Source organism: Alosa pseudoharengus, unplaced genomic scaffold (assembly GCF_046254945.1).
Source record: "Alosa pseudoharengus isolate Yale_2024_CS ecotype anadromous, Long Island Sound unplaced genomic scaffold, YU_APseudo_1.1 YU_APseudo_1.1_scf_7, whole genome shotgun sequence".
Lineage (NCBI taxonomy): Eukaryota > Metazoa > Chordata > Actinopteri > Clupeiformes > Clupeidae > Alosa > Alosa pseudoharengus.
In genome coordinates, this window is record NW_027468859.1 from 34439403 (window position 1) to 34462109 (window position 22707).

The 22707-nt window shown below is 43.5% G+C and overlaps 2 protein-coding genes across 2 annotated transcripts in view; one reads left to right on the plus strand and one right to left on the minus strand.

Moving 5' to 3' along the window:
• The window catches only part of LOC143109171 (monocarboxylate transporter 10-like), a 30433-nt gene extending 10992 nt beyond the window's left edge, over positions 1-19441 (plus strand). Inside the window, exons 2-6 of the mRNA XM_076271823.1 lie at positions 4458-4602; positions 5613-6027; positions 14872-15015; positions 15201-15429; positions 16496-19441. Coding sequence (XP_076127938.1) covers positions 4458-4602; positions 5613-6027; positions 14872-15015; positions 15201-15429; positions 16496-16722 — 1160 coding nt within the window. The 3' untranslated portion in view covers positions 16723-19441. The remainder of the gene's footprint in view (positions 1-4457; positions 4603-5612; positions 6028-14871; positions 15016-15200; positions 15430-16495) is intronic.
• Positions 19442-20128: 687 nt separating this feature from the next.
• On the minus strand, positions 20129-22502 carry LOC143109140 (cytochrome c oxidase subunit 7A2, mitochondrial-like). Its single transcript, XM_076271775.1, has 4 exons — positions 22396-22502; positions 21693-21782; positions 20594-20678; positions 20129-20338 (listed from the first exon to the last, which is right to left on the minus strand). Exons 1-4 carry the CDS (start codon positions 22411-22413, stop codon positions 20280-20282), a joined length of 252 nt encoding a protein of 83 aa, XP_076127890.1. The 5' UTR covers positions 22414-22502; the 3' UTR covers positions 20129-20279.
• Positions 22503-22707: the final 205 nt, after the last annotated feature.

Below are 22707 nucleotides of genomic sequence, written 5' to 3' on the forward strand. Positions count from 1 at the left end.
TTTGTCAGCATAGAGCAGCTTAGCCTCCCCAGATCAAACTGAGCCAGTGCGCGGCGAAAGTCAGAGGCCTTATGAACAGCAAGAGACAGGAATAGCTGTGCCCGAGCTGCGAGCTGCCGGTGGAGCCGCTGCCCACTGCACCGGGTTTCACTCACCACAGCAGGCCAGGCCAGGCCAGCCACACATGGCTAGGGATGGGCATCGTTAAGAAATTATCAATATCGATGCCATTGTCGAGTCTGCTTCAATGCGATTCCTTATCGATTCCTGTACCATTTGCTGAACACTTATAGGATTTCTTTGGGAGTTGTTGGCTTTGAATGTCTAATTTAAAGTGGTTTTAGAGAATGAATACAAAGTGTGCAATATCAATACAGAAGTTGAATGCTTTAAAATGTCTAAAAAAGTAAACATTTCTAAAACAAAGCTTTGTATTGGAATCGTTAGTGGAATCGTTAACGTGTGGATGTGTACGATTCCGATGGATCGGAACGTTTGGAACCGGTTCCTAACCGATACCTGGAACCGATTCCCAAGCCTGGGATGGGGGGGGGGGGGGGGGGGCTCCTGGGGCGCAGTTCAGCCTAATTCCTTGCTAATCCTAATTCCTTGGGGCAGCCGTGGCCCACTGGTTAGCACTCTAGACTTGTAACCGGAGGGTTGCCGGTTCGGGCCCCGACCAGTGGCCCAGAGCGCCGCCGTTGTAGCAGGCAGCTCACTGCGCCGGGATTAGTGTGTGCTTCACCTCACTGTGTGTTCACTGTGTGCTGTTTGTGTTTCACTGGGTTAAATGCAGAGACAAAATTTCCCTCACGGGATCAAAAAAGTATATATACTTATACTTATACATACTTATATACTGCTATAATGTACATTTCTAGGCAACTCTCGATCGATTGATTGCACAACTAGCACAATGAAGCTGTTCATGCTGGAGGCCGTGAGAAGGATTCTGTATTTACACGTGTTAGTTTGTTGTACAGGTTATGACCTACTTGTACCTCTGAAAGGGCAGTTATACTATACTTGAACCATGACTGGAGGTTAACTGCGAGTTTCTGGCACAAGTGTGTGAAAATGAGATCTTGGGAAGAGCACATGGTTATGCACATGGCTGTGCACATTTACTTTAAAAATGTTCCCCAATAAAACTTTGGAGAAGACATTCGAGGTCCACTCTGTGACCAAAGCAGATGGCATTCAAAAGTAACACTGCTCCTACCCAAGCCATAATCACATGATATGTCTACGCATCCCAAACAGACTCATGGATGCCTGGGGCCATCTCATTTACATATGTCATCACTCCATGTCATGTCAAGTTATACAAGTGTACTGTATGCAAACAACTTAAATGTTACAAAGTTCAGTGTGTAGAGGACTGTACGTGTAGACAAGAGTCTGGCCGGCATTGAACACGTTGTGCTAACCCAGTGACCCATAAACTTTTCTATGAGCTGTGACATATTTTACAGTCTAACAGTCAAAAGAGATGTGGTGTGGACTGTTTCAGATGGGTACTCTGACGTCTAAAATGAGTTTATTTAGCCCCTTTGGCAGTTTTGGAGGTTTGTAATCACATATAACACCTTTGTGTGGAACTATTCTAACATGTTTGGCTGGTGTTCCTAGGTTTTCTAGAAAACTTATTTTCACTTGCCTGCAACTAAAAGCTTTTTACATAAAAGCCATTCTGTATACTAACAGATACCAACTTCTGAAGTCATGAGGCTATCCCTGGGGTCATGGTTATTTTTCTAGATGGCCTGTGTTTCCCAAATGGGCTTGAGTTGAGGAAAAGGGAAGCGGGACTGCTACTATCTGCTCCATCAGGGCTTTGCCACCTTCCGTCATGTGTTTGGACGTGGAGAAGTGGCCTCCTATTTGTGGTGCTTCAGGAAGTCAGAGCACAGGATGGGTTGCACCTGGTTAAGGAAGTTTCCGTAAACCAGGCACGAAGGAGTGGGTTTTTTTGCTCTGAGTGTAAGAAGTCCCAAAGGCAGTTTTGCACCTAACTAAAGCCAGCAGCAGCATGAACCAACAGGCCGGTTATAGGCATAGGCATGAAATAAAACTGAAACAAATGAATAATCTCTTCAAAGTATGATATAGGCTACTATCAGATGGTCACTCTAACATCCACATTGCCATCCATCATCCCACTCATATGAACTTTCAGCCATCATTTCAGCATCATCTAGTGCTTGAGTTAGGACACATTTGAAAATGTTGTTATATTGAAGGATCTTTAAAGAGGCAGTTGATCTGTTTTTTAACAAAGGCATCTTTAAAATGTAGAACATTATGATAATCAAGTATCCTGTTTGCCTAAACAGAGATAAAGTATCTTTAATGTCTGTCATACCTTAATACCCTGTACTAAGTGGAGTGAAACAGACGGATACCTGGACATTTGTTTTGAGCTAATTCTCCCAGTGTGGGGGAGTAGCAGGGTAGTTCTGACATTAGTCTGGCCAAGACGGAGGGTTATTGGGTTCAGACAGGGAGAACACGAGGTTATGAGGTGAATTTGGGAAGATTTTCATCTCAGCCGGTGCCGTCAGTGGCAGACCAGCCCCTGGGGGGCGGCGCGGGGAATCTCCATTGGACGTCACGGCAAAAGTCACCAGCCTGAAATTGCATTCTCAGTCTGGACTTCTGAAGGGCTTGTTCAGATGCATTTAGTTGTGGATTGGCCAACAGATGAAAATGTAACAGTAATATCCGGCTCCGTTTGGGAGGTCATTGTGTCCTTTCAGCCACTTGAGAACATCCCACTGTGGATTTGAATGGGTTCACGACTCCAGTTACAAAATAGTTTTCCCTGTTCTCACTTAATTGGTACTCAAGGAAAAATGTAACGTAAATGGGGACGTAAATAGAAGTCAAGAGTTTGAGGTTAATATTGTGTTTATATGCTATTGTTTACGGACGTCGGTATTGTTTATATTTCATGGAAGTCTATGGGTCGAGTTTATTCTTGGAGCACCCTTCACCCCAACTGTCCTTGTACTAGCGCCTGATTATCTCTATGTTCCTGTGCCTGTGCAAGGTCATTTCCTCTCCGCATAACTTGATAAACAAGTCAAAAGGTCAAGTCGTCTCTTCAGTTTTATTTATTATCTAGGTATCCTGATGCAGTAATGGTGACACATCACACATCACAAGACAATGCTGTCTCAGAAAGGAATGTGATTTCCTCTTAGGAGAGAGATGAAACCAAAAAACTCTTGAACTCATCAGTTTCGCCAGAGAAGCAGCAGTTACGGTTCCCTCTTTGGGGCTTGGTGCCCTCGGTCCGGCTTCAGCCAGCCTGCAAACTTGACGGTGCAGCAGGAAAAAAAACAACGTGATGTGAGCAGACAGACTGTGTGTTTCTACCCTCAGTAGCTGTCTCTGTGTCTTGCCATTTAAAGAAAAAAAAAAGAAACATTTCTTAATTTTGGCACTCATTCCCTGTACTATTGCCGTTCAAAGGCTACCTTTTAACCCTTTGCAGTCTTGCACAATGGTTTGCCGTGTGCTGTGCACACCCCACAGATTCTTGTTTTTCTGATCCAAACGTCAGCTGTTTGCCTTTCGTGGCGGTCCGAAGAAAAGCCGGAAACAATATTTATCAGACGTCACGCAGCTTGTTTATTTCCAAGTGGTGATCCCTCTCTGTCTGGGTCTTGCTGAACACTGGAGTCCTCCCTGGACCTGCTGGGAAGGGAGAACTGAGCTGCTGGACATGGCTGTGCAGAAAAACAACTGCTGGACACAGAGAGCTAACCATGAGGCCATATTTTATTTCAGTTTGACCTGCGTAGTTTTCTTGGTGTTATTGATCCTTGTTGATTTAAGGTGTGATCCTGCACATGTGCGTTTCTGATTGGGTCAGTGTGTTACATTCATCAGGCGATCAATATGCGGTGCTTTGTAGATCTCTGAGGCCCAGTTTTGTTTGCCCATTCCATGCGTTCACTTTCAAACAGATTTTTTGTTGATATATAGGGGCTTGTGACATATACATACTAATGTTTGCGTATCCTGTTAGGCCTCGCCTTCACAACCTTTTATCCACTGGGCTTTCAAAGAGTCAACCTTCACCCGTTAAGCTGGAGTCCAGTCCAAAGGGCAAGGCAGACCCATTCATGTAAATCTAACAAGTAAACACTGACAGGAAATGTTCTGCCTTTTGATAGCTCGACCCTTTGGCATGATATAGAGAAGGCTTGGTGGGGACTTGGGGGGAAAAAACACCATCTGCAATAATTGGTCGCATTACCTCCTTATGCATGCATCCTCATGTACTTGTGTGATGTTGCTGAAGCTTTTTGTCTAATAAAACATCTACATATCTTCCTTGTGTGTGTGTGTGTGTGTGTGTGTGTGTGTGTGTGTGTGTGTGTGTGTGTGTGTGTGTGTGTGTGTGTGTGTGTGTGTGTGTGTGTGTGTGTGTGTGTGTGTGTGCGCAGCATGGGTGGGCTCCCTCTCCATGGGAATGATCTTCTTCTGCTCGCCCATCGTCAGCGTGGTCACAGACATGCTGGGCTGCAGGATAACAGCCATAGGAGGTGCAGCTGTGGCCCTGGTTGGACTGCTGGCCAGTTCCTTTGTCACGTAAGTGCCCCCACTCACACCCAGATAGATGGATGTGTTTCTTGTGTATCGCTGGTTTCTCCAGGTTAGAATTCCTGCCATATGACTTTAGGCAAATGTTATGCAAACCCTGTTTTGTGCCAAAAACATTTGGTTAGTTGTTCACCATAAGTATAGGACGATTTCGGTGAAATGCCCAAATTGCCAGGTGTGGAGCTCTGAGGCGTGCATGTGTTCAGGCCACACGCTGTTCCTGTGGTACCGTGGGAGTGCAGCTGAGCCGGCTGCCAACTCATTTGGAAGAGCGAGTGTTCAGGCTTCACACACAACCACAAACCACATCCATTAAAAGTAATCAGATCAGACACACAATCCTCCCACAGCTCGTCACAGTTAAGCCATCATTCCCGCGGAGCGTTTTATTTTACAGTGGATTTGAACTTTTTTATCATTCATTTATGTGCTGTTGTTGTGCTGGGTGAGATTCAGTAGCTGAGCTCATTTGGGTGAAATCTCAATCCTGTGGCTCACCACTGAATCCACAGCCATAAATGTCCACAAACACCAGTGGTCAGGCTTCTATCTAGAGACGTTTCTGTTTCATTTGTTGGTCACGTTATTTCACCACCTTGTTACACCAGAAGTCATTCCACTGAATCCAGCATAGGGTGTTATGCAAGTTTCTCATACAATTAGGTGTATTAAGCAACGTAGCAGGAAACAGAATGTTTGGGAATTTGTTCTTGTTCAACCGGTCTTTAATAATTAGAATGGGCTTTATCTTGGAGATCTGAAATGCTTGGTCAGGGGGCGCAAAGCTTAAAGACATTTAGGGCATGTCCAGTCCACATTCGGCGTGATTTTGTGATCAGATGTCGGGCACATTGTTCAAATGTTTTGGAACTGCTCAGGCCTTGTCCGTCTTTAATAAAGACAAAGTGCCATTGTCACATTTCCTGAAACAAAACCATGTTGCAGATATACTAAAACAAACACCCTCCTAAAAAACACCACTGTCTCGTCATTCTCAGGTCCCTGGGGCCCATGTACTTCACCTACGGCATCGTGTTCGCCTGCGGCTGCTCGTTCGCCTACCAGCCCAGCCTGGTCATCCTGGGCCACTACTTCAAGAAGCGCCTGGGCCTGGTCAACGGCATCGTGACGGCAGGCAGCAGTGTGTTCACCATCACGCTGCCCTTCCTGCTGAAGGTGCTGCTGGAGCGCGTGGGCCTGCACAACACGCTGCGCCTGCTCAGCATCTTCATGTTCCTCCTCATGCTGGCCGGCTTCACCTACAGGCCCCTGCTGCCGCCCACGCCCAGTGGCAAGAAGAGCGGCATCAAAAAGGTCTTCAACGTCAACATCTGGAAGTCGCTGGGCTACCGCATTTGGGCCTTCGGGATCCCTGCAGCCCTCTATGGCTACTTTGTGCCTTATGTTCACCTGGTAAGTGTGTGCGTGCGTGTGTCTCTGTGTGTGTGTGAGTGTGTTTCCTTTCTTTTGTGTGTTTCTCTTCTGTACGTAAATGTCTGTCCATATATTGTCACAGTTCCAACCATTACATTTATACAAAAACAAAGGGCGAGTTTTCACAGATGGGATTGTGTCTGGCTAACCTGCAGGACAGATCTCCGTAGTGTCACAGGCAGTGAGGAGAGAGCAGTATTGATTCAGCTTGTTTTGATTTGTCCGAGAATTTCTCATCATCTCTCGAGTTTCCATCTGGCCCCAGGTCAGTGAAAAACATCTTGTTTTTCACACTGTTCAGTGTACCTGAAGGATTCTAGCTGCCGTGTGAAAGTGAGGCTCACACTGCTGCTGATTATATTCATGAGGCCTGCAGCAGGGCGGGCAGGGAAAAGCACACGGACCTCTGTGGGGGTCCTGAGACGTGTTTTTCAGCTCGTCCTGGTGTCAGGCGACACGAGAGGAGGTGGGCCTCAGCGTGCAGGGAGACTGGAGCTCAGTCACGACGGCGCGTAACGCATTCCATTCGTGTGGCGCGGCGCGGTGCGGGGGGAAGGTGATGGGAACCCCGCGGCAACAGGAAGTGGCCGCTGCCGCGGGGCCTCCTCTGCAGGCGGTGTGACGGACAGGCTAGCTCAGCAGCGCGCCGCCGACCTTCAGACTCGTGAAATTACGGCTTGTTTTTTCCTCTCCTCTCCTGCCTGCCTCAGCACAAATGCTCAGTACACGTTGGGCAAGGCCAGTTCAGTAGGTCGTGTGGTATAATTTACAGTATCACACGGATTGGATCATGTGGCTAGTGAGCATACGCTTTCATGTGGTTAGCGTATCATAACTTGATACATTTTGGAGTTTCGGTGAATGTTTTCAGACGCAAATGTGAGTATATAAAGAAAGTTTACATTATGGCAAAATAGTCTTTGTTGTAGGGTTACCTCCATTTCATTTGGCCTTACTGGCTTTTGACTTTGGTCTTTGCCTTATCAGAAAAAACTGGCTCTTGAGAATGTTTGAATATTAGAAACAGACACGCAGACGTTTAAGGTTTGACCAGAGGGTCAAAAAGGCAGCATAACAAGAGGCCCATCTCAACGGAGTCACCTGACACCAAGTTGACCTTATTATGACTGACATCTACTGTATGCATAAATGCTTCCAATATCTGATTGGACATATCACGGCTGCCTTTTACGTTCGACGTGACCCTCCACACACAAGCTGCTCTGTTGATGTAAAGAAAATAAACATGAATGAGGAGACATGATCTGTGGGCAGGAGAGCTTCAATTACAGTCACAACTATGTAAGACAAACACATGGCGTATTATTCTTGTATTCCATACCATCCACAAGATGTCAACGCCTCTTATTTTGCTGAAGCTGCACCTCAGAAGAGATGTGCTGTCTGTCTGTGGTGAGGCAGGAGAGACGGGGCCATGCAGTGTGGCTCAAGATGTCACTGTTTATTTGGACATGGTCACCCTGTTATTGAAGGGATGGACCGTTCCCTAGCGGGCTGTCTGCCTTGTGCAAACAGCTTTCTCAGCTCTGCTGGTCAGACAAGGACGCAGCACCATAGCCTACGGTCAGTTGACTGTCAGAGCTCTAGATTCAGCAGTGAGAGAGCAGAGAGATGTGTTATCACATGGTAAAATTATGCAGAGCTGAAATCTGGCCTGAAAACTGTTTGGCTTTTAGACTGTTCCCTTATCTTAGCCAAGCCTCCTATCAGTTCAAGTTTGCAAAGGCCAAAAGTCCAGGTAGATCCACATCTTTCTCTCTCTCCCTTTGATACGCTGCAGATATGAAGGAGTTTGAGAACATCAGAAAAATGTCTCAAATGAAGAAGGGTGTTTGTGGCAAGCAAGAACATTGTGAAAGAGCTTATTAATTGATAAGGTTATTGTGATCCTTGCATTGAAAACACATTCTTTCTACTCGGAAAAATTGCTAAAGGCATCCAGTTGCGCAGTACTGGAGCTCTGGGATGTTGAAACTACTCATGTTCAGAACATTTAACTGCCGTATTGGAACTAACCCAGTGTTTGCATATGCTGAGTCATGGTACAGCACCACTCTGCCTGCCTCTTCCTCTGTGTTCCCCTGTTTGCATGTATGCTGAGTCATGGTACAGCACTGCTCTGCCTGCCTCCTCCTCTGTGTTCCCCTGCGATCCCTCTCAATGAGCCATTCTGATTCTAAGTCTCTTGCAACATTCCCAACACATAGAGTATACTGGCACCGGGCTACGTATTTATAGGCCAGCAGCTCTTAATAAAGCACACCAGTGGGAGATTGCAGTTAAGCGGCTTCTGTGAGCCTGTGGAGAGAGAGACTCCTCAGCCGCATTAAATGAACGTGAGTTGAGGTGAGAAGTTGAGAGGCACCCCCCCACCCCTCCCCCACTCGCTCTCTCCATCAGTTTAGTTTATATTAGCGCCCTTTCAAAGGGCCTGTGCTGTGTCCACCCCTGAGGCCATTCCAGTCCTTGAACGTCACGAGCCTGTGGGAGACATCCCAGCTGTTTACCTCTTCCCCCTGACCGTTCCAGAGGGCCCAGACTGTGTTTGCGTGGGACAGATGTTCCGGCGCTGTTGCAAGCGTAGTTGGTAGCAGAGCCTTATAGATGGAGAGTTGCGACACAGTGGGTGTTCAAAATTCAACTCTCTATCTATACAGTATGGCTCTGGTTGGTAGTAGCCAGAAACACACCTGAGGCCTTGAATAGCAGGCATGAGGCATGAGGCACGTGACAACCTGCACGATAACAAACAGGTGAGCTCAAGGTCAACAAGGCCCACGCCAAACATTATTTAATGTTTTAACAAACTAACATTTAATGTTAGTGTTTAGTGTCCAGGACGCATGGTGACACCAGGCAGTGGTCGCTCTGGTATTTGTCTGCTTTTCCTGTGACTTTGGCACAATGTCTCTAATCAGTCTGTGTTACCTACCTAAAGATGTGACCATTGAAGTCAAGTTTAGTCAATGGACATGCACCATTAGTTTTTGTTTGTTGTTCCAGACAAACAGATGATGGTATTGCCATGTTGGGGGAGGTTGATTTATTTGGAGCGTAAGTTCATAAGCAAATTAGCAGGGGAATGGGCTACATGCTTGAGAGGGAGTTGAGCACCATTTCAACATTAGCTGCTTTCAGACACATCCTCCGTAGTATATGCTGAGCTTTGTCAAACGGAGGTTCGAACCTTCGGGTGATTCAGATATGATGCTAACATGCTGACATTATATGTGTGAACGGTTATATGTGTGAACAACACCGACGCACATTAACAGAATCTCCATGGTTGAACAGGTTGAATGTGGTTGAACATGCACATGAACAGAATGCATGTTCTTCGCTTCGTTTACACACGAGCACATTTACATAATGTCCGTCGGAAATACTAGGAGGGCAGTAGTGTAAGAGCCGACTAAGTACGGAATTCCAAATGGCAGGTTATGTTATTTAGATATACGGCCCAACCGCTTGACATCCGCAGAACATGCAGACTTACTCCTAGGTCTGAAAGCAGCTATTATTAACATTGTCAACTTTAAACAGAGATTTTTCATCCGCCATGGATTGGATGGGTTCAAGATAAGAAGGAATATTTGAGAAAGTTGAGTAAGAATACCTTCTCGTTGCCAGTGCAGAAATGAAATTAATTTTGCACCTTTGACAACATCATGCCGTTGTTATCAGTACTCCAGTTTGCTGAGGCAAGGTTTGCCTCTATTATCTCATTTCCTTCACAGAGGAAGAGTGCAGTGGCAAAGTTCAGCCCATTTAATTATTTAACAGCCGTCTGATGATACTAGCAAGGAATTTAACCTGAGTATTGGATAGGCTACATGCTCTTATGCTGCATGTTCACTGAAAAGAAATTCACTGCCACATGAAAGCAAACATATATGGTTTTAACCATGAAAAAACATTTTCAAAGTAAGTGTAATAAAATAGTTTTAATGACTTAGTGTGCTTTTGTGCTTGGAACAGCCCTTCATTTGGTTAAAAAAAATGAATAATGTTGCATTAGACTACAGGGATGGAAGATGGCAGGGATAGAAGACTTGTCCTCTGAGTTGCCAGGCACATCATCATTGCACAACTTGCCTATATCCTAATCTTACATTAAAGTGTGTGTTCTCTTTACACATTAAAGAGATAGTATAGCAGTTTAATATGTTTTTATGTTTATACAGTGTTTCCTATGTGTCTGTTTTGTGTGAATTTGGTAATTACAGTGATTATCTATCTATCTATCTATCTATATCTATCTATCTGTGCAGTGCGTTTTAAGGCACCTTGCAATTACATGAATGGATATTCAGTTAACTATTGTGCACGCCCCGGCCCTAAAGTGATAAGGCATTATGATTACATTTCATTGTGGGACCTGATGATGCAGCTCAGCCTTGCACATCCTGTTACGTTGCACCAGATTCCTACCAGATGTCCTCTTTATTAGACATAATAGAATTGACCCTCTCGAGCATACTGTATCTGCCTATGTCATGATGTCAGATGTCCTCTTTACTAGACATACCGTAAAACTTCAAATAATCGCCGAGTCCCTAAGAGACGCCTGGCGTGGCTACAGGTTTGGGTTAAAGGCCGGTCTCCAGTAGAGGCCTGGTCTGTTTTTTAGTTTCGGGTTGTATTTAATCTTCTAAAACCTGTCAGATCGTCTGTTTAAAGATTCGCAATGACAGAAAGTTACAGAAAGGAGGTTACAGCAGTGTGAATTAGGGCTGTCACTTTTGTGAAAAAATCCTGTTCGATTTTTGAGACGTAAGTGTTCATTGAATCGATTGTAAAATCGATTTTTTTATGTCTAAAGACGCTTCCATTTTCAACGCGAAATATAGGCCAATCCACAAACAACTAACAGGCATTAGGACGAACGTAAATAGGGCGCTTGAAGACGCAAGCCAGCAATATTTCTGATGATTTATTGGCGTGAAGTTTCGTGCACAATGACAAACAGAAGTGCAACATTCTCGAAAACCAGTAAGCCGAGTGGACTGCCATTACATCAGTGACATGGCTGCAGGCTTCAACGTAGCTGTGTCTGTGTTTACGATTAGAAATGTCAAACGTAGAACTCGATTGCACAGTTTGCGTAGCCTACCGCTTTGTTCTTCTCCATAGTTTGATATACCAAAAATCCGAAGTACTTCCACATCTCCTCAAGTTATTAGGGCCTATCACTCGTCTCTCTACATGTCGCACAGGTTGATCGCATTGTCCTCCATTTTTTGGCAAAACACGAGCAGCACAGCAGCTGATTGAAACAGCTGTTCCAAGTGCGTAAAATTGGTGGGAATTTTCTTTTTAGCTTTCGCAATGCTTACTGCACTTCGGAATTCTTTTATATTCTTATATTCTTGTTTGTGAATTTTGTTACATCTATCTTTTTTATTTGTTTATTTCGTTTAAAATTAATAGTGTAAATATTTGGTTAAAATCGATTCCCCATTTTAGTTTTCGAAACTTGTGTTGTTTGGTCCAATCGATTGTGCAATCGATTTTCGAACGTAAAGTGATAGCCCTAGTGTGAATTAGATGTTGCACGTCGTTGCAAGCCGTCGCAAAGCATTCACCTTGTCTGGTCACAGTTCAAGTTCAAGTTCAAGTTGCTGTTCATCTCGTCGCGAATCTTGGGTGTGATTTGGGCTTAAGTATGGCGCAGACTGCGCACGTTATGATTATGGCATTAAAAGACTGCGGTGAAAAGCTAGAGTTCCAAATTGTATAGCTTTTTTTTCAATATGAACTATGCCTATATGTCCGACTTTGTCATCGTTCAATTCATCCCTTGTGTTTAAAATTTGCGGATAGGCCGATGGTAAGCGTGTTTTCATGCTGGCAACAAAACCAGAACGGTTCGCGAACGTTATTCTTTATTCTAAATGCCATGGCGATACAGAGAAAAAAATCAGAAAAGGAATTTACCTTAGACTAGGCTATATCAGAGCGCGTCTACGGACATTCTCTGGCTATATACTGAAATAGGTTAATGATGTAAAGTCAAGTGCGCTTCTATGGGACTGGTGTGTGCACGCACAGTTTTTATTGATGAGTCGGAGTGGCAAGTGCTGCGCATAGTTGCAGTGGAATGTGGCTGCCCAGGGCATTATAAAACTTCTCACTCTTAGACCTACTCATACACGGCGGTGAAATGGTGTATTTAGCTGTCTAAATTCGAATCATATGCTGGGGGAGAAATCGTCGGACATCTATGATTATTTTGTTATCAGCACCCCTGGTCAAAAATATGTTCCCGCGCGCCTGGAAGTAGGCTATGATTTGAATGTAGACTGTTGTCAAATTTGGCAAATACAAAACGGGAGAAACAATATGGTTCATGCTCTCTCATGCTGTTTCATTCGTGCCGAAAAGGAGGGAGAATTAAACATTAAGCACGTTCCACTTTTGCATAAATAATTCCTTAACGGTTTTGGTCAGGGCTGATAATGCAACTGTATTTGACAAAGGACCGATATAGGCTATTTGCTAGTGACAAAATATGAGCTTTCAGTGTGATGCGATCTCTTTGTAAATTACGTAATTAAAACGTGTTTCATCTGTTCTGGCTATCCCTGCTATTTGGATCTTACTGTATCTCACTCAATGAACAACATCTCAACACTAAATTAATGATGATCAGTAATTGTCATCAGATAGCCTAGTCATATACTGTAGGTAGACATTCAGTGTGTTTGAAATAATTAATTCGATAATATTTTCCATCTTTGCAAAGGAAAAGTTTTGTGTAAAGGGAATTAAAGGCCTGTCTCATATAGACACCTGTCTCTAATACTAGCCGGTGCAGTTTGGCGATTTGGGAAAATAAAAGCCCGGGCTATTATTTGGAGTTTTACGGTAATAGAATTGACCCTCTCGAGCATACTGTATCTGCCTATGTCATGATGTCAGATGTCCTATTTACTAGACATAATAGAATTGACCCTCTCCAGCATACTGTATCTGCCTATGTCATGGTTAAAGAAAAGGCTTCACACCGTTCCAAGGAGAACTTTGGTATGGTATTCCCATGACCCATCATGCTCGTTTAGGTAAGGCAGGGCCTGAAGACACACACACACACACACACAGGTGCCCTTTGACCTTTCCTGATGTTTACATCCCGGTGTGCCAGTGCGTGATGCTCTCCGCAGCCCATTAAGGACTGGGTGGATTTTCCACTCGTCCGTCAGTGAGTGGCCGCGAGGTCCATCTGGTGTTTTGTGTGGGCTGTGTGTGTGCTGAGCCCCTGGGGAGGAGCAGCTCCGCTCAGGCTGGCGTGGAGCGCTGCGCTGCCCTGATGAAGCGCTTTCCTTGCAGCCCAGGAGTTAATGGAGCAGAGCGTAAGCCCAGGAGTCACTAATGGAGACTGTGTCATTGCATAATGATGCGTCAATCATCCACAGAGCTGCATGCGTCTGTGTGCGTGTGTGTGTGTGCGTGTGTGAGCAGGGGGGCGGTTGTGTGTGTATGCACTTGGGTTGGATGTGTTTTTTGTTTGAACAGCGTCACTTTAGCTTAAATGGCTGGTCTGTTTCAGGGTTGCTTGGAGAGCAGGCATACGGTCAGGCGCTAGCTCGGCTATCAGAACATTGTGGACTCTCCTCATCCCTCCCCGTGTTGTGTTTTTTTTTTTTTTGCGGGTTTTGCTGTGAGTGGCTGGCGGGGATGGTGGAATAGAGGCTCTCTGAGCACCGGAGCAGGAAGCCCAGTGGAGTCCCAAGAGGCAGGGGCCTGGCGCGGCTCCAGGCTGCATGGGCTGCTCCACCACTGGAGCCCACAGATTGGTGCTCAAGTATGGGGTGGACTCCCAACGCAAGGGCCCCCCAAACTGAACCATCTGGGTTGCATTCTTCCCTTTCTGCCCTTCTCTATCTCTCTCTCTCTCTCTCTCTCTCTCTCTTTCTCCTCCTCTTTTATGATTGGACTATACAAATGGATTCCATTGGTATACGTCAGCATTTGGGGGGTAGTTGGAATGCAGGAATGGGGGTGTGTGTAGTAAATATGAATTATAGACTCCGGGCCAGTGGGCCAGTAGTGTAGGATAACAGCAGCCCCCGCCCCAAGAGCAGGCAGGGCTGAAAGAGGGGGTGCAGCCACTGTCCATGAAAGTCATCTGTGTGAAACAGAACAGGATGTAAGGCCCCTGAAAAAGGCCCCTCTTTGCTCAGATACGGCCAGGCACAGACATGCACGACACATGTAACTTTACCCACGCTCGCCAGCACTACAACACACACACACACACACACACACACACACACACACACACACACACACACACACACACAACCTATCTGTGCCACTGGCACTCATCTGCTCTACGTTCTTTTCTAACAGCTTCAATCTGTCTCAAAGAAACCGCATGAAATGAAATGAAATGAAATGAAATGAAATGCACCATTAACAATGGATTATTCTGGCCCCGGCCTTGGCGCGACTGGTTGGGGCACCTGCACCGTACGCCGGCAACCCAGGTTCGATTCCTGCCCCGTGGTCCTTTCCGGATCCCACCCCGACTCTCTCTCCCACTCACTTCCTGTCATTCTTCACTGTCCTGTCATTAAAGGCATAAAAAGGCCAAAAAATATACTTAAAAAAAAAAAACAATGGATTATTCTTCACTATTTACACTGTTATGAAAGTAGCCCAGAGTTTGTTTACATTTGTAAAATTCAGAGGCTAAATGCGTGTGTTTGGTGTGCATTTGTTTTCCCATGATGCAGTGCAGGATGTGTGTATTAGCTTGTCTCAGCTCATGCTCATGTGCCTCTCTCTCTCTCTCTCTAGATGAAACACGTGGAGGAGCGATTTGGGAAGGACGCCAACAAGGAAGTCCTGCTCATGTGCATTGGCATCACGTCCGCTGTGGGCCGTCTCATTTTCGGCAGGGTGGCTGACTATGTGCCGGGGGTCAACAAGGTGTACCTGCAGGTAATAATGACATGTTCCTCTCTCCAGCTGCCACTGCATTTCGATTTAGAAACTGGAGCTGCTTCTGTTGAGGGTCTGAGTATGTAGATTGTGATCCGTTGGCAGCCCAGTGACTTTAGGATCTTAGACTGAAATTCAAATAGAAGAGGTTATAAACGTGATTTAACATCCCCCCCCCCTCCTAGGTGATGTCGTTCCTGGTGATTGGCCTGATGTCCATGATGATCCCGCTCTGCAACGTCTTCGGAGGGCTGATCGCCGTGTGCCTGCTCATGGGCCTGTTTGACGGCTGCTTCATCTGCATCATGGCGCCCATCGCCTTCGAGCTGGTCGGCCCACAGGACGTGTCCCAGGCCATCGGCTTCCTGTTGGGCATGATGTCCGTGCCCATGACCGTAGGGCCACCCATCGCAGGTACGTTAGGCCTGCTCTGGCTTAGCTGATAATGGAGGAGCATGAGGAAACCCCTGAATGCTCTTGCTCATCTTTGCTTTGCTGATCTTTGTTCTTTTAGCTACTAAAGCTTCTAAATAACAAACACTAAATTCATTGTTTGAATGATTGACTGCATGGGAGGTGGCTGTGAAGACAGTAGCCGGATATTTAAATATTAGATACACTGTTCCAAAGAAAAATGCTAATGCAAGCCCGGTATGCAGTGCAGTGCTCTTGCGTAGGTTGTGAAGTAAGAAATTCTGCTCTCACAGTGCCCTCTGCTGGCTGTTGCCTGACAGTGAATCTCAAGGCAAGCAAGGGAGAGTTTTATGTTCATTAGGACGGGCCATGGCTTAGTAAGGTAGATGACTGTTGTAGAATAGACATCCTTTATAGCTGAGGTAACAAGCTAGCAGCTTCACAGTTGGTTTAGTGTCTTAAAGAAAAGCAGAAAAGCTATTGCCAAATGTTTGCCAGATGACTCGGTAGCTAAGTGTGCTGAAATGATGTACTTATCTCGGAGAACAACATGCCAGCATTCTTACTCACTGGCTTGTAATGAGCACAGTTATATGCACAGCTAAAAATGCACTGCGTATGCTAACAGTGGAATGTGAATGCACAGGCAGCGATTCTTCCTGTGAGCGCTAGTTTAATTAGGCTAACGTCTTGCCTATGTCACAGACACATGGCAGAGTGAGAGGGAGCAAGGCCAGGTCATGTGCAAACGGTTAACACTGTCCTGCTGGACAAGTGGGCTATTTTTCTCACTGGAATTCCAGAGTGCGGAATTTAATATAGGTTGAGTGGAATGTCAATGACAGGGATAAGTAAATGAAAGAGACAAGCTGTCTCTACTCATAGAGACATGTCATGGGGCTCATTAGTGGCTCTACTCAAAGGGCTGTAGGGCGCTGTGTGTGTGTGTGTGTGTGTGTGTGAATCTGTAGATGATGGAGGGGGTTGGCAGGAGGATGTTCATGTATTCTGATATCCTATGTTTTAAATCAACTCTGTGGACTTTCCCCCATGCTCCCACTGACAGGTTACCTGAGGGACCGGCTGATGAGCTACGACGTGGCCTTCTACCTGGCAGGTATCCCCCCCCTCATCGGCGGGGCCATGCTGTGCCTCATCCCCTGGGTGGAGCGCCGGCGTAAGGCCCGCCTGGCCAAGGAGGCCAAGGAGAGTCCGCAGAAGATGCTGGAGAAGAGGAGCAGCAGCGGAGGCCAGGGAGATGTGAGGAGCGCCGAGCCCGAGTCTGTCATCTAACACACGTCTGTGTTCCGCCAAGAAATCACACACACGGACACACACACTGACATATATACATATACATACGGACATACATACATACATACATATGTGTATGTTTGATTATGTATATGTATGTATAGACACGGGGCATTCTTAAGAGTGAAAGGCTGTATGGTTTTATATAGTGCCAAGCATGAGTGATTTGTGTTTACCAGTGTATGCCTACTCAGTGTATTTGAGGGAGAAAGAAACGTCTTTAAGCACCAAAACATATCAACGAAAAAGCCGAAGTGTTCATTGTTAATATGAATGTGATCTTTGTGAGCTATGCATAGGACTGTGGTTTTCTATCAATCTTCCAGCTGTCAAATGACCTTGAGGTTGTAAGGTGGAAATTAGGAAAACTTGAATTTTTTTACAAGGGAAAAATACATTCTTTACCAAGGTGCTTTTTAAATGTTTAACAAGCGCTTATCTGACCATGGAAATGGCACGTCCTTGGCTGAAAGCATTGGCCTTTGAGTTGTATGAGGTGAATAATGCTGTAACTGGCACGAGCCTCGCTTTAGTTTCTATATTTAATGAATTTTACTATCCCTAAATGTCATTTTTATGAAATAGTGCATGCTTAGGTTTTTAAAAAAAAAAAAAAAAGCTTTGAATTGACTTAAAAATTTAGCCAAAGAAATTGACAAGGTAAATATATATACTTAAATATCTTTGCAATGTTTAATATTAATATTCATGCAATTTTATTATATTTTGGCAATGAAGTCTATTTTATGAATAGCCATTACCTAAGGAATGAGTGGTATGTTATTTTCTTAAGGAACAGGAATGAATTAATGCTGCGATGGACCTCGCCCATGTGAATGTATCGGTGACTAAGTAATATTAGACAGACTGTCACTTCAAAGAAGTGTTTTATTTTTAGAGATGGTGTTGGGGGAGATCTTAGTTCTAAACGTTCTGTATCACATTGAAGCACAATAACTGATACATGCAACATGCCTTGAGAGATTTCATCTCCCACCAAAACCTATAGCATGTCTCGCACAAAAGCTTCATTCTGGGCCAAATGACAGTGTCGTTGCACATATTATGTCTAAGATGCTGGAGGGTGGGCAACATGACTTGCTCAGCTTCTGCATGCCAGTGCTGTCAGTACTTAACTTCTTGACAGTCGGTTGATTTCTAGCACACTTTTGTGTTGCGTAACACCAAATATTTACAACCATTTATGTGCTGATTACCAAATTGTATTTACTGACCATATGCAACATCAATGTTACATGTTAGTCGTGATCATTTCAGGAAGTTAACAAATGAAATGTATTCAGTTATTGTATCCATTTGTTTTCGCATCTTCCTTCCTTTATGTAATTATTAGAACAGTAGTTTTCAGCAGATTTAAAACAAAATAGTATCTAAAATGCTGTTGCCATCATATACTATTATTCAGTATATAGCCATATAGACAGACAGACAATGGATCAAGTTCAACAGATCCTTGCAGCCACTCTTCCTAATCAACCATTAGTACACCCCTCAGCATCTCAGCACCAAGATTTGCTTTGCAAATGACAAACATACAATGAAATGTTTGCATTGCCTGTACACATTAGAACTATTTATGTTTGTTTTATGCATATGCAAAACACATGCCAATTATTTTGTTGTGTCATAATCTTGTTTGCTAAAGTAGCTTCTACCCTTGAATGATTCTTTATATACAGTGCATAATGTAGAGGAAGGTAATAGTTTGCTTGTCATACAACACACTACATATGCAAAAAGTCCAGAATTTCAGGAAAAAATATATATATTTATCAAAAGTACATGAAGGAAACTTATTCCAGAAAATTATAACTGATATTAATAACATATCACCATGATTGATTTCCACTCAACTTATTGAGGTAATATCACTCATCCTGCTGGGGTGATAGTAATTTACAAATAATTTAGTTCCAAAAGAACTATTGAAAAATTCAGATACTGGTTTGATATTAATTCAGGACAGATTTGTAATACAGTCTACCTCAATTGATGTGATTTTTTTTCTTACTTCATAAGGGATCTGTTATGACACACCTGGTGCATGCATTCATTGATGCGCGAGGTTTGATTGGTTGACCACTAAAGGTGTGTTCATACAGCTATCCTTTTCATTAAAACTAACACGTTGACGTTTGTTAAAGGACATCCTCTTATTGTTTTTTCTTTTTCAGCAGTTTTAATATTGGTTTGTTGTATTCCATACACGATGCAAGTGTTGGCAAACTGCAAAGTACAAACGTTTGTAAAAAAGTAATGTAATGTCTCTACCCTGGCCCTTGTGTTTGATTTAATGTCCCACTGAACTATTTCAGTATTTGACATCAATGTTATGTTCAGAATGTGAATTATTGTGTCATATACTTTTGTTTAGCCAGTGGAGAAACAGAAATGAATTGATCTAGGTGTTCTCTGTTTTTTTGTTGTGTGATTGAAATCAAACTGCGCATTCTCTTCCTCCACACATTTTCAGCTGCTTTTGAAAGTATTAGAAATGTATTTTGAATATTTATGCAATATATAAATCTACACCACAAAGTACCTTATCCATTCAATTATAGTATTTAGTTTTAAGGTTTTTACTGAAATATTTTTGGATGACAGCCTGTATATGTATGAATTCATGAGTCAAGCCCCAAAATGATCACCCAGAATAAAATGACTTGAGTACCTTGAATTCATATGAAGACCTGTACCTGTAACAGCTAGAGATCTCAGATTTGGGTCATCCCCATCTGTTCAAAAAATGAATATCATCAAAATCATTCGGAATTGTGTTGCAGTGGGAGAATATGTTCATTAATTTTTCACAGAGTACTTCTCAAGTCAAATATAGTTGCAATTAGTTATTAACATTCACATTATTAATCAACTATGCTCATAGTAGAATCCTGAAGAATCAAATCATATGACCAATCTGATTGCCTGGACTTTGGACCCGACTAACCCAGGAGTTTGGCAATGGGTACTTTTTTCATTAACTAGCTGACACCCCCTCTAGTGACTAGACAAGGAACTGCACTGTCGGAACGGAGTAAGTCAAACCATTCACCTGTAATGTCTTTCAGCTCAAAATATACCAGTGAGTGGCCCGTCGTCTTTAAGATGTCAAACTCACTAACAGAAATAATATTTTTTTTCTTTTTAAATATTTTTGGGGGGCTTTTATGCTTTTAATCCGATAGGACAGTGAAGAGGGTGACAGGAAGCAAGTGAGAGAGAGAGAGAGAGATGGGGTGGGATCGGGAAATGACCTGGGCTGGACTCTAACCTGGGTCCCCCAAGGCACGTGGACCCTAGAAATAATAATTATTTCACCAAACACAACAACAAATACATCTGTCAAAAAGCAATAAACACTCCATTCAAGGGTGGCTGGTTTTATTGTCCTCAGGTAAGACACAAGTTAATAATTTACAAGTTGACATGGATATCATTATTACAGAATAAGTGAACTCCCTGAAAATGTTTTGTACAACCAGTGGAGGGGTGCTGAAGAGACCAAGATGCACGAGTTAGTCCTTCTTCTTGGGAAGGGCTGCATTTACCAGTTCATAGATGACATATCCTGTTCCTGTAATAGAATGGCATCGCTACTGTAACGTCAGCATATGAAGGCAGAAGGTACAACCACAAAACTACAGCTGTGGTTTATTGCAATACACTATGGTAGCCAAAAAGGTTATTGAAGGAATTTTACAATGGCTCACACATATACAAATTATCTTTGGGATTGAATATCATGACAATAAGTGTTTGTGGCCTTTACACACAAGATGAATGATGGAGAAAGTTGCTGGGCTTAAAATTAGAAGTTAATATTACTCACCCAAGATAGTCAATCCCATCGTGGTCCTGTAGAGGATTGCATCGGTCACACCACCCTTCAGGTGAATTGGAATACCATTGTCCTCCTGATGGAGCACACGTAGCATTATATTTACTGGCCAAATAGAATATGCCAGCACTTGCTTGTGTCACAAAACAATATAAAGCAAAACTGTAACTTAACCAAAAGTCAAGAGTTTAAAATCCCTGTCAATTATTCTGTGCCTCCACAGACTGCAAGAAGGTGTGAGGTGTGGTGCAAGGGAGCACAAGATGCTACAATCACTTCATCTTTAAAAACATAAAAAACTGAATGACTGTCTAGGAGGGCACACCATCAGCACCGTGCCACAAGCACCAACATGCATACTCACACTCCCACAGAATGATAATCAAATTAAGGGATTAGGGATCTTCATATTATATGCATAACCTTAACATTAAAATGCATTTGCTGTCACTGAACGTACCAACTAAATCTGCATGGGCATCTGGTTAGATTGTAACCAGACGAATTTGGACAAGTCCGACACGCAGATGGTTTTAACCACATCTAATATCACCATTCAACATGCAATACTTCCATAGTGAGTAGTAGGGAGTCAGACCAACCCTTCCCAACAACACAGCACTGATATCACAACAGCCAGTGCTGTGTATAAGTTTGATATCTGAGGCATCTAGTTAATAGTTAGTATTGAGAAATACCAAAACATTAAGCAATATTAGATCCATGAAAAAGATGGATAAGTCCTATGTTGCTATGTTAATTCCCATTTCCCTGCCATGCAATCAGGACTTACTTATTTGTTCAACCGCTGGAGAGCTTGTGCACCTTGAACAAACGGCAAATTATGTAAATACTGTGCTATTCTTTGCTTTCACTGTTCAATGATGGGACCTTAGCGTGATAAATTAATAAACAAAATGATTGTTTTTCCTCTTTCAATACGCGTTTATGCCTTTCTTAGTATCAGAATAATAGGTTAGCCTACTGCATCTTCTCCACACACACACGGATAAGTCTTTCCTTGAACTTGTAACCATGTGACAGATAATTTGATCAGTGCAAGATGTAAAAAAAAAAAAAAAAACCTCACCTGAAAGAACTTTTGCTTCTGGGGCACCCGATTCATCACCTGCTTGTTAGCAGTGGTGCTCAGCATCCGCCGAGACACCTGCTGCAATGTCTGCAGAAGCACACCCAAAAAACCCATTCATAGAAAGGTGGCAGTCTGAGGCCAGCCAACATTCAGCTAACGTTACAAAATGCATGTAGGTTACAACAGAGAATGTCTGGTTACAACAACCTAACCCACAAGTGACCGGAGCCTCGTTTTCAAAGTTGCTTCAGCCATAATACGAAGTTCACGTCGCATGAAGCCACTTAAACTGTAATAACGTGTGCTTGTAATATAACTTAAGACTTATCCCTCTGTCAATACTACTTAACATATCTTGACCAATTCTTCAAGAAATAAACATATTTGCATGTAGAGACATTTTTTAAAATTCGGATTAATCAAGCTGACCATTCCAGGAAGTGAACTGCGCTTCAACTTTGGTATGCTAGCTAGCAATATAATAACTGTACGTTTCAGATGACTAGCTAGCTAATGTTTGTCTCACTGTCCTTCCATGACCGCTAACTGGATTTAATTAACATTATATTCCCTATGATTCCACGTTTCACACGAAAGCTACATGACAAAAGAAAGTTTTCGTCTGCATCTGACATATGATATATTGTTATCGAGTGTTTGCAATGTACCAAAAATGGTCTGAAATACACAGGATACTTACCATGACCTGCTTATACATCTTTAACCGGCTGCTTTGGAGTCATGCAAGGACACGAGATGGCGCGCGTGCCGTCTGCTACTGTAGTGACCTCGTATCCGACAACAAACCTCGTTAATCAAAACTAAAAGTGCAACCATGCAGCGCCCACAACCCGCTTTTATAGCGTTTCTGTCATGCCCCCCTCTTACAAGTTTGCTACTCATTGAAATAAAGTAATTATGTATATTGCACCTATATTAGCTTTAGATGCCTGCATAGCCAATTACTTGTGAGACTTTTATTCTGACGTCTTTCAATGGTTCATTACCGTGG

What these genes read in the sequence shown, in the direction of transcription:
- LOC143109140 (XM_076271775.1), bottom strand. An exon ending in AGAAGCAAAAGTTCTTTCAG is followed by an intron (nt 20,679 to 21,692) that starts GTGAGGTTTTTT and finishes GTGCTCCATCAG; the next exon opens with GAGGACAATGGTATTCCAAT. An exon ending in GATGGGATTGACTATCTTGG is followed by an intron (nt 20,339 to 20,593) that starts GTGAGTAATATT and finishes ATTCTATTACAG; the next exon opens with GAACAGGATATGTCATCTAT.